At 44.0% G+C, this 12309-nt stretch overlaps 1 protein-coding gene across 1 annotated transcript in view; it reads right to left on the minus strand.

Annotated features, from left to right (window-relative positions):
- Window positions 1–244: 244 nt before the first annotated feature.
- RHOJ (ras homolog family member J) overlaps window positions 245–12309 on the minus strand; it is an 85272-nt gene continuing 73207 nt past the window's right edge. Inside the window, exons 2-5 of the mRNA XM_063118159.1 lie at window positions 8370–8428; window positions 5378–5542; window positions 4802–4897; window positions 245–1159 (exon numbers count right to left, since the gene is read on the minus strand). Of these exons, the coding sequence (XP_062974229.1) occupies window positions 1013–1159; window positions 4802–4897; window positions 5378–5542; window positions 8370–8428 (467 nt within the window). The 3' untranslated portion in view covers window positions 245–1012. The remainder of the gene's footprint in view (window positions 1160–4801; window positions 4898–5377; window positions 5543–8369; window positions 8429–12309) is intronic.

Raw genomic sequence — 12309 nt, forward strand, 5'->3', positions numbered from 1 at the left:
ATATATAAAAGGAATTAAAAATACAGTAAATGTGTCTTCAGTTCCATGTCTTTTTTTTTTTAAAAAAAGCAACGTTTGAAAATTGGGAACATTCGAGAAGATGGAATTCAAACAGGTCTCTTACATTTCATCTATATCTTAATAAAAGCAACCCCTAATGAGTTGACTATGCATTTTGGCTGTTTATTGCATATTTATCCTGGAGCCGATTGGATCATTGATTTCTGTAGGTCACAAGTGGTGAATCCGGGTTCTTTTGGCTCCTTTGCATGATCAGGATCTTTGGATACTTTAGTTTTCCTTCAGGCACGTCATGGATCCGAACTGCAGGAAGAGTTATCTTAGCGTCTTTGCTTTATAAGCTGGCTTGCTCACGGAAAACTGCCGCAATACGGGCCTGAGTGCTTGTAAATTAGGGATGTCAGAGAAATCTCTTTCTGAGGGTGGAAGTTGACATGTTTTCCTAGGCACGACCTCCCGGACTTTGTTTCGGGAGGCTGAGTCATTTGGTTTGGCATGACTCATTCAGAGTGAGTTTGCAGGTTTTCTGGCAATTTTGCACATTTTTTTTGAGGTTCTGCAATTTCGGGGGTTTACACAAATTCGGCCGTAACTTGCGCATTTGCTCGGAAATCGGCAGAAATTTCAGAACCTCTCCCCCACCCCACAAACGTGCAAAAAAGTTTCTGGACTTCTAGGAACAGCCCTCAGCTCGGCTCGCAGAAACAAAGCGAGTCATAGGCGTTGCAGAATTCCGGCCAGTCAAAGAAGAAATGGATTTCCCAGCAATGGACATCCTTATTGTATATACAGCTCTAGAGTGGTTAAGAAAAAAAGGCGAGGAAGGTATGAAAAGGCTACAGGAATGCACTTAGAGGAATCACAGATGCGGGAGGAGCCTCTTAATGAAACGGCTCCTTCCTGGTCATGTCCCTCTGTGCAGGTGCGGCTTGGAACGTAAGGATGCTTTGGCCAGAAGCCCAGCAGAGCTCCACTTGGAATCCAGGTGCCGTCATACGACCGTACAGCTGCCGCAGCACTTGACACAAGGTTTCTTCTTGGTCTTAGGGCTGAAGATGGTGAGTATGGCTTCATCAAAGACGGCCTTCAGACCTTTCTGAGTCAACGCTGAGCACTCCAAGTAGCACTGGGCTCCGATCTTGAATGAGAGAGGAAAACAGGCACGGATGATGATGGTAAGGACATAAGAAGAGCACTGCTGGATCACTTCAATGGTCCATCTAGTCTAGCATCCTGTTCCCCAAAGTGGCTAAGTTAGGGTGACCCTATGAAAAGGAGGACAGGGCTCCTATATCTTTAATAGTTGAATAGAAAAGGGAATTTCAGCAGGGGTCATTTGTATATATGGAGAACCTGGTGAAATTCCCTCTTCGTCACCACAGTTAAAGCTGCAGGAGCTATACTAGAGTGAACAGATTTAAAAGAGGGCAGGGCACCTGCAGCTTTAACTGTTGTGATGAAGAGGGGATTTCACCAGGTTCTACATATATACAAATGACACTTGCTGAAATTCCCTTTTCAATACAACTGTTAAAGACTCAGGAGCCCTGTCCTCCTTTTCATATGGTCAGCCTACCTAAGCAGGAACAGCTCTCAGAGAGAACATCCTTCCTCAGCAATGGGTATTTATTTATTTATTACATTTACATCCTGCCTTTCTTCCTCCAAGGAACCCAAGGCAGCATATATAATCCTCCTCCTGTCCATTTTATCCTTGCAACAATAACCCTGCAAGGTAGGTTAGGCTGAGGGTCTGTGACTGGCCCAAAGTCACGGTCCGATCTATGCTAAGCAAGATACAACACTTTAAAAACGTTTTGAAAACTGTGTATGTAATGTGTCCTGGGCTTGAACAGTTGTCAAAACCATTATAAACTGTTATAAGCAGAAGTGTAGATCCTGCCCTAGTGAGTTTCGATGGCTGAGTGGGGACTAGAACAGGGCGACCCTATGAAAAGGAGGGCAGGGCTCCTGTATCTTTAATAGTTGCATAGAAAAGGGAATTTCAGCAGTGTTATTTGTATGCATGCTGCACCTGGTGAAATTCCCTCTTCATCACAACAGTTAAAGCTGCAGGAGCTAGGCCCTCTTTTGTATCTGGTCACTCTAATATAGCTCCTGCAGCTTTAACTGTTGTGATGAAGAGGGTATTTCACCAGGTGCAGCATGCATACAAATGATACCTGCTGAAATTCCCCTTTCAATACAACTGCTGAAGATACAGGAGCCCTGTCCTCCTTTCCATATGGTCACCATAGACTAGAACCCAGATCTCCTAAATCCCAGTCCAACACTTAAGCCACTACGCCACACTGGCTCTCTAATTGATAGGTACACTGCCCTGGATGATGGAGGCTCCATTTCGTCTTCATGAATAATAGCCATTGATAGACCCATCCTCCCTAAATAGCAAAATCCAACTCATATAGGGGGTCTGTGACCGTATGAGTTGGCCCTGCCTCTAACATGTGCTATCCCAATCTCTGCACTCCTAACTATTCCACACTGAGGGGGAAGGCCTGGGGTGGAGTGGCTGAGGGCAGGGCCCAGTGTGCGTGGCCCCCTGCCCAAGTTGAAGTTCCCTATTTAGACATTCCCCAACCTGGTGTCTTCCAGAGGTGTTAGAGTGCAACTCCTCATCATTCACTGCCAGCATGGCAATCCCAACACATCTGGAGGGTACCACATCTGGGAAGGCTGCTTTAAAGCTTCATCCCACATACCTGCTTCTCTCAGATTATCCCCGTAGTGCTAAGCTTTTGTGGTTGTGGTTGTTTTTGCTACCGGGCAACAGCGATCCTTTGCATACCAGGAAGTGAGTTTAAGGGGGGAAATGTAAAAAAATCATTAAAAAAATCAACGGATGACCCAATTCAATTCAAATTTGGTATGCTTAAAGCTCTCCCTAATATCTATTACTGTGCCAATTTTGGTGTCTTTATGCATTTCTTTAAAATCCTGCTCCTGTGCCCCAGCGGCGGCTTGGAAGATATGCTCAAAAAGTAGGGGCTAAATACGGCGAATCTTTTTGCTTTATTGCACAATTAAGGCAGGATGCCTGGGAGTATTTCACAATCAGAGCAGATTATAAGGTGGAAAACTTTGGAGTCCTTTGCATGCAATTCACAGTGATTGCATAGTATTAACGCTGGTGAGATAAAGCTCTTAGTCTGAACAAGACCTTAGATTAATTTTCTTCCGAAACTCAAATAAAGTTGGAAACAGAACGGTGGGAAAGATCCAGTGTTGTGCTCCCACTAGTACTATTGATGTTATGTTGGTGAAAACCCACGCTTGTGCTTGTTATCCTCAGAAGCCCATCACACTAGCACAAGTGCTATTGATGTTGCACAAGTGTCAGCTTCCACCACTGTAACATTAATAGCGCTAGTGGGAATGTATTGTCGGATCCTTCCCAACGTCACCATCATCCTTCATTGGGGTAGCGCTACATGTTATGATTTCTATGCGCAATGTCATTGTTAAGGACAGTGTTTGATGCAACACATGTGCAACGCGTAGAAGCAAAATAGGAACGTTTGCATATCTAAAAGCAAGTGTGTACACATGTCTAGGAAGCCTCAGGTATCCCAGATGTATTTACCTGGCTGTTTAGATACAGGTATACATGGATATTTTAAGGTGGGCCTAGCTTACAAGGATGGTGCACAGCTAGGGTGGCCATGTGTCCTATTTTATAGAGGAAAGTCCAGTCCAAGCCTTGTCTAAATATAAAGAACATTCAGAAGGGAGAGGAGGAGCTGGTCTTGAAGTTGTACCATCCACAGGTAGCACCTGGACAGCAGGTTCAGTAGCAGGCACACAGCTCACCTGGTTGCAGTCTTCTGCACTCTAGCGAAATATATTCTATTTCTGTTTAAGTAGGGTGACCGTATGAAAAGGAGGACAGGGCTCCTGTATCTTTAACAGTTGCACAGAAAAGGGAATTTCAGCAGGTGTCATTTGTATATTTGGGCAACCTGGTGAAATTCCCTCTTCATCACAACAGTTAAAGCTGCAAGAGCCCTGCCCTCTTGACCAGATACAAGAGGGCAGGGCTCCTGCAGCGTTATCTGTTGTAATGAAGAGGGAATTTCACTGGCTTCTGCATATATACAAATGACTCCTGTTGAAATTCCCTTTTCTATGCAACTGTTAAAGATACAGGACCCCTGTCTTCCTTTCCCGATGGTCACCCACTGTTTAAACGATAGTATTTTTTTTCATCAGTGTCCATCATATAGTGACCATATGGAAAGGAGGACAGGGCTCCTGTATCTTTAACAGTTGCAGAGAAAAGGGAATTTCAGCAGGTGTCCTTTGGATGCCTGCAGCCCCTGGTGAAACTCCCTCTTCCGTGTCAGGAGTATGCCCCCAGTTATTCTGATTGGGGCGGGGCGGGCAATGCAACCCACCAATTGTTGGATGTTGCCCACCCCAGGTGTAAAGAAAGCCCCTATTAAAGAAAGCCCATAATAAATGTAAGGCATGTCATAGCAAACCCTTTTGAGAGTAAAAGTAAAGTACAGAGCGGAGCATCCAGCCCTGAAATGACAAACACTTTTATATACAGATATCCTTTTGGATTTTTCAGGCTGATCTATCAAGATCTATGGCATCCTCAGTGAATGACTCCGCCTTTGTTCTAGTTTTGCCCATAGAATCATAGAATCATAGAATAGCAGAGTTGGAAGGGGCCTACAAGGCCATCGAGTCCAACCCCCTGCTCAATGCAGGATATTAACTGCTGTCTCATAACTAGGTTTAACGGAAACCGTACCTCTTTAGCCAGTTTGATGCCATGTTCATAAGTCAGGGGCTTCTCCTTCATGTAAAGTAACCGCGTCAAGGTTTTGGGGTCATCTCGAAGGTCAATCTAGAAGTTAGCAAATATATATATATATATATATATATATATATATATATATATATATATAATATCTGAGATCCCAGTGATAATAGAGCGGGATACAAATGTTTTAATAAATAAATAAATAAATAAATAAATAAATAAATAAATGAAACATCAAAGTAATCCATCTAAAAGGCCTTGCTGAATATGTTGCTGCAAGAAAACAAGACGGCATTGGATGAGCCTCCTCAGGATGAAATTCCAGAGGTAGGGTGCCAAGGTTTAAAAGGCCCTGTCTCTGGCCACTACTGAATTGGAGTATTACAGCTATGTGAGGCTATTAAGTGACCGTTGCAACATTCAGATTGCAAACGGATTCAGGGGGCTGTGTTGTGACAGACTTGCTCAGGGCCTGGATTTAGAAGATCCCACCCTGCTATTCATTTGCAGATTCCTCCGCCCTTCCCCACGCGGCTTTTTCTCTGCTGTCTGCCGCCCATTTACCTGTGTTCCGATCAGAACATAAGGCACGTGGGGCATGCAGACTTTCAGTTCTGGTACCCATTCCTCCTGGACGTTGTGGTATGAGGCCGGATTGACCACCGAGAAACAGATCAAGAACACGTCGGTGTTGGGATAGGAGAGGGGTCTTAGTTGATTGTAGTCCTCCTGTCAGAGAGCAAAAGGATGTAAATGACAGCTGTGCAACAGCAAGGAAATGTCTGCTGCCCCCCCCCAATGGTTCTACCTTTAACTTGCTCTGCTATCCAGGGCAGGATCTACACTACTGCTTATAACAGTTTATAATGGTTTTGACAACTGTTCAGGCCCAGGATACATTACATATACCGTTTTCAAAGCGTTTTCAAAGTGTTGTATCCTGCTTGGTGTAGATCTGGCCCAGGTTATTGCAAGGCCAGACTTTCAAAGAGAAAAGTCCTTATCTTCCCACCAAACCTCCCAGTGCCTCATATATAGACATCAGTCCCAGGCAGCTGTTCACCCAATGCACGAGGGCACAAATTGCATAGTGTTACATGTGCAACAGCCCCATCCACCAGTAGGGTGACCATATGGAAAGGAGGACAGGGCTCCTGTGTCTTTAACAGTTTATAGAAAATGGAATTTGAGGCAGGTGCCATTTGTATATATGGAGAACCTGGTGAAATTCCCTCTTCATCACAACAGAAGCCCTGCCCTTTTTGTGTCTGGTCAGTCTAGTATAGCTCCTGCAGCTTTAACTGTTGTGCTGAAGAGGGAATTTCACCAGGTGTTGTATGCTTACAAATAGCACCTGCTGAAACTCCCTTTTCTATGGAACTGTTAAAGATACAGGGGCCCTGTCCTCCATTTCATATGGTCACCCTATCCACCAGTGCAAAGAACTGAAGGGAGATTCTCAGGAAGGGAGTGTTGGGAGTGGGGCCAACCCAACCCCATGCCTCTGACACAGTTTGCGCCCCCATACATTTGGCAACCCCCCTGAATAGGGCTATATCCTAAGGGCCAAACTGGATGTTATGATAAACATGTTGCTGCCATCAAAAATGGCAGCCTCGTGGCTACTAACAGCGTCCTGATATTCTGACTTTGCTATCACAAATCCACATGATGGACTGCCTCTGGTGTGGGGAGAGGGACAGGTGTCCTACTTTACAGAAGGGCTGCCAGAGGACAGTCCCCTATTTGAAGGTGCGCCCTGTTTGAAAAGCTGTCCAGACCATGTCCAGTTTAAAGATAAAGAACCATGAGAAAGGAGAACAAGGACCTTGAAGTTACCCAACAAGAGGACCTGGACAGCAGACTTAGGAGGCATAACATCTCACCAGGTCACAGTCTTCCCTACTATGGTAAGTTGTATTGTATTTCTCTTTAAGTTGTAGGTATTATTTCTAAATCTGCACTTCTACATATTAATACAAACATTATGCAATAATGTCCCGTTCTCTCTCTCTCTCATTGCTGTTGTTGATACATATTCTCCTTTTTGGCTATGTGTAATCGGCTAGCCGAAGAACATAACATTTTCTAAGCACAGGTAAGCCGTACCAAAGATTATGGAGGTGAGTGGAAAACTGGACATGCAGCTGCTGTTTTTAACAGCAGATGTGTCTATATCATAATGCCTATTTAGATCTTTGTAACTGTAAGCTCGGAGGGAGCACAGCGCCACACATTACCTGCAGTGCCCCTCCTTCCAGCAATCCCATGTTGGGCAGGAAGATCCGAAGGCAGATTATAACTACAGTTACAGCTAGATCAGGGTTCTCCATTGTAGGGTGAATGACAACGGAGTTCAGTCCTCTGGAACTAATTGCAAAATGAATTTCTTAGACAAACCACTAGATGGCGCTAGATGCTTTTATAAGATCCACAGTTGGGCCTTGTGGTTGGGTACCTGGATCTGCTTTAAATATTCAAGACTTTCCCATTCTAAGAGGTGAAATGTGGGGCACTGGGGTGTCTGAAACAAAGCTGGAAAGACAGGATATGACATCGACACACACACACATTGCCTCTGGGATGTGGCAGAGGCCTCTTGGCACGAGTTCCAAGTGGGCTGTCCTATCCATGTGTCATTAAGGCCATAATTCCATGCATGTTTAGACAGCAAAAAGCCCTACAACTGCCAGCATGCCCTGGCCAGTAAGACTTTTTTCCTGTCCAAGCATAGAAAGGATTGTGTCCTTAATGACACATAGACAGGATAGCCCCCTTGGAACTCATGCCAAGAGGCCTCTGCCACATCCCAGATGAGATGGCGTGGTGGTGGTCCTGCTCCAATCATAAGCCCCATTGAAGGAAAGGAAAGGAACCTCTCGTGCAAGCACTGAGTCATTACTGACTCTTGGAGGGACGCCAGCTTTCGCTGACGTTTTCTTGGTAGGCCTTATAGCGGGGTGGTTTGCCGTTGCCTTCCCCGGCCGTGATTCCCTTTCCCCCAGCTAACTGGGTACTCATTTTACCGACCTCGGGAAGATGGAAGGCTGAGTCGACCCGAGCCGGCTGCCTGAAACCAGCTTCCGCTGGGAGCGAACTCACTAGGGGCACCATATGGAAAGGGGGACAGGGCTCCTGCATCTTTAACAGTTGTATTGAAAAGAAAATTTCAGCAGGTGTCATTTGTATATATGGGGAACCTGGGGAAATTTCCTCTTCATCACAACAGTTACAACTGCAGTTGCCCTGCCCTCTTTTAAATCTGGTCACTCTAGTATAGCTCCTGCAGCTTTAACTGCTGCGATGAAGGGGGAATTTCACCAGGTTCTCCATATATACAAATGACACCTGCTGAAATCTCCTTTTCAATACAACTGTTAAAGATACAGGAGCCCTGTCCTCCTTTTCATAGGGTCACCCTAATGGAAATGAAAAGTTTTTTTTTTTACAGCCATGAGGAGGCAAAATGCCTTCATTTTTCATCACAGAAAACAGAAAGGAAATGAATATATATATATATATATATATATATATATATATATTGAAGACACGTTACCTGCCCTGCAGTGTCATAAAGCCCAAGCAAATGCTGTCGGCCTCCGACGGTCACAGTTACTGTAAAAGAAAGGCAGAAGTTATAGATTGGGGGGGGGCAGGGGCAGGGGGGGGCAGGGGCAGAAAGGAGAAACCATAATGATATTCAAAGAACCATTCTGGACTTGGGGTCCATCTAGTAAAGCAACCTTTTGTTCCTACCTCCCCAGTTAGATGCTTCTGAGCAGGGATGTACAGTTTTTGTTTAATCCTTCCATCTGTGTTCCACGTATTGTCAGGTGTCTTTCCTTCCATCGTCCACTCATTGACGGAATCATGTTTTTCTCCCCCTCCCCATAATTTAGTTCCGCTTGCTTTAAAGCACATTATTTAATGCAAACTAGCACTAATGCACACGGTTTTATTTGCACTTTGTTTCTTTTAAAAATGTACTTTTAATGTGTTTTTATTCTTCGATTCTATTTGATTCTATCTTGAATGGGGAGCGGTATATAAATATTGTAAATACATAAATAAAATAAACAATGAACTCTTGTGCTAAACTGCTCATGCGCCTTAGGGCACGTGAAAATTTTCTCAACCCTCCCTGAAGTGAAAAGTTGGTTTGCATTGCTCAGAAAAATTGCAAAACCTGCAGGCTGGATTCATAGATTTAAGCTTCAGTTGTTATTGTGCTGTTTTGGGTGTTCTCCTCCACAACTCCCTTAAGTGTTTTCTTTCTTTCTTTTTAATCTAAAGAAGTTTTTGTTTGTCTGCAAACCTCAGGGCTCCTCCAAGCCTGTTACATTCCTCTTTTACATGGTCATTGTTGTTTTGTCTACATAAGTGTCAAGGTTCCTCTTTTATCTGGACCCCTTGATCTGCTCCTTAAAGATGTTTTGCCTCTTTAAGAGCCCTTCTCATCTGATATCAAGTTTTTACTTTCCTCTCTTAGCTACGTGGGGTTAGGCTTTAGGCGTAGTGTAAATGACGCTCCTGAACACCAGGTTTTAACAACAAATATTTACTAGATTATATGACAATAAGGCAAAGACAGATAAACTTAAGGCATTTACTCAAATAGAGCTGTAAGGCTTTAAAAGGCATAAAAGAAATAAAAACGCAGTTTCCTCTAGCCTAGCTACTCTTTCACCTGTAGGATTTGGCCTAGAGTTAGGGTATGGTGACCATATGAAAAGGAGGACAGGGCTCCTGTATCTTTAACTGTAATGTAGAAAAGGGAATTTCAGCAGGTGTCAATTGAAGAGGGTGAAATTCTCTCTTCATCAACACAGTTAAAGCTGCAGAAGCCCTGCCCTCTTTTGTATCTGGCCACTCTACTATAGCTAGTGTAGCTTTAACTGTTGTGATGAAGAGGGAATTTCACCCACTTCAATTGACACCTGTTGCAATTCCCTTTTCTACAGTACTGTTAAAGATACAGGAGCCCTGTCCTCCTTTTCATATGGTCACCCTAAGTTAGGGTGACCATATGAAAAGGAGGACAGGGCTCCTGTATCTTTAACAGTTGTATTGAAAAGGGAATTTCTGCAGGGGTCATTTGTATATATGGGGAACCTGCTGAAATTCCCTCTTTATCACAACAGTGAAAGCTGCAGTTGCCCTGCCCTCTTTTAAATCTGGTCACTCTAGTATAGCTCCTGCACCTTTAACTGTTGTGTAGGGTGACCATATTTGGGAAACCAAAAAGCAGCTTTCTGAGTCCTGCAGAAAGTACGTTATTACCCCGCCACCTTAAAGAACCCGATTGGAGTGGAGGAGGGGAAAGGATTTCATTCTGCCCCACCACCATCCACTCCAATTGGGGCCTTTTCTATAATGTCCACGAATGACCCACTTTCCCCTTTAAGACCTCAATTGGAGCTCGGGGTGGGGGAATGATGTGCCTCAAGAAAGCATGTCATTCCCTCCTGCCATGCTAATGGCAGCCTTAAAGAGGAAGGTGTGTCATTCCAGGACGTTATTGAAAATTATAGATAATCCGCCCTGACACCATGGAAAGAACAAAAACCAGGACAAATCCGGGAAAATCCTGACAGTTGGTCACCCTAGACACATTTCACCAGGTTCTCCATATATACAAATGACACCTGCTGAAATTCCCTTTGCTATGCAACTGTTAAAGATACAGGAGCCCTGTCCTCCTTTTCATAGGGTCACCCTACTAGAGTCCCTTCCAGCCTTCTCCTGGCTATTCTTCTTCTAAGGCTCTCTCTGCAGCTCTCTCTCTAGTTCTTCCTCTCTCTCTCTCTCTTGTACAGTTGACTCCACTCCTTTTTATATCCTTCCCCAGAACTGAAACCAAACAATCAGGTAACCTGAAACTGGGGAAATGAAACTTAACTCCTTTAGGGGGGAAATGAAACTCAAGAATGGCCCCTCCCATCAGGAGATTTTTGGGCCTTCAGGCTTAAACATAACCCAAGCCTGTGTAGGCCTCAAACCTTCACAATAAGTAATGGCACTTGCAGCCTGAAAATCAGAAATAGATAGAATGACACTGACTGTGAACCTGGGATCCCATGTACTGTATTTCTTCGATTGTAAGATGCCATCGATTGTAAGACGCACACTAATTTCAGTACTGTTAAATATTTATTTATTTATTTATTGCATTTTTATACCGCCCAATAGCCGAAGCTCTCTGGGCGGTTCACATATGTGGAACATTGTGGAATACGAACCAATTGAGGCAAATAAAAAAAACCTTTTGATTGCAGGTTTTCAAAAGGAAAGTTTATTTCCACCTCAGGTACCAAAATTCTCTTTGTACAAAGGTCCCTCTCCCTTGTCAATGTAAGGGAAAGGGCCTGGAACAGAAGTTTACGTTTCATTTTATACAGGGGGGAAACATTGTATGCAAATAATTGGTTGCTTGCTCAGATCGTCACAGCTGATCTTCCTCTTTGTTTTCTTGACATGCCCAGATGGGTGAGAGACCCTATTGACTTTGCAAACTCCATTATCACATGATTCCCTTAGTAATGAATCCTGGGACCTTCCTGTCACCTATTCCATTGTCTTTCACTAATCCCTGTCCATCACTCCCTCCCTGGTTTTTCCTCCCTCGCAATGTCCCCTGGGACATTCCTGTCCCACCTTGCCTATGTGGCAGAAACCTTCCTGCTTCACCCTCCCTTGGTGCCTGACATTCCTTTGGATGGGAGAGCTTCCCACCTCTTATTTCTCTCCCTGGTTTTCCACTGAGCCATGGGGAAAGGAAATAAGAGGTGTGTGTCTGTGTCAAGCGCCTGGTGATTTAACCAGCGGCTAGGGCTTGTCCTTACCCCTGAGTAAGAGACCTTACCCAAATAGGTAAATGGGACTTTTCTCTCCTACCTGGGAGTAGGGGGTCTATTCTTCTCATCTAAATCACTTAGAAATCAAGCAAGGGTGGCATTTTGGGAAAGGAAATGAGGGATCTTGGAAGAAGGAATGGGAGAGAAGAGATGGGAGAAGGGAGTAGTGGAAAATCAGTTATTTTTCCATAACAGTACCACCAACAGAAAAACACACCCAAAGACACACCCGCGATTCTAAGACGCATCCCATTTTTAGAGATGTTTATATGGGGAAAAAAGTGTGTCTTAGAATCGAAGGAATAGGGTAGCTATAATGGCTAAAAGCCGTTGATTAGATCGGTCCTTCATGTATTTATCTAGCCTTGATATAGCCATTTAAGCTATTGCTCATTACCACACCTTCATTGTGCCAGTGACCAAAGGGAATACCATGCCATCATCATCATCATCATCATCATCATCATCTATTTATGTCTTACCTGCCTCTCCCTCTGGATCAAGGCGGGGTACAACATCAAATACAAAAATACTATAAAATACATAAAACTGATTAAAAACATAAAACTAATACATTATTAAAATAACAGCCAGGCATCTTAAAATTCGACCTGGTAGGCCTGCCAGAAGTGATCAGTTTTT

This window comes from Elgaria multicarinata, chromosome 2 (assembly GCF_023053635.1).
Source record: "Elgaria multicarinata webbii isolate HBS135686 ecotype San Diego chromosome 2, rElgMul1.1.pri, whole genome shotgun sequence".
In the NCBI taxonomy this organism is placed as follows: domain Eukaryota; kingdom Metazoa; phylum Chordata; class Lepidosauria; order Squamata; family Anguidae; genus Elgaria; species Elgaria multicarinata.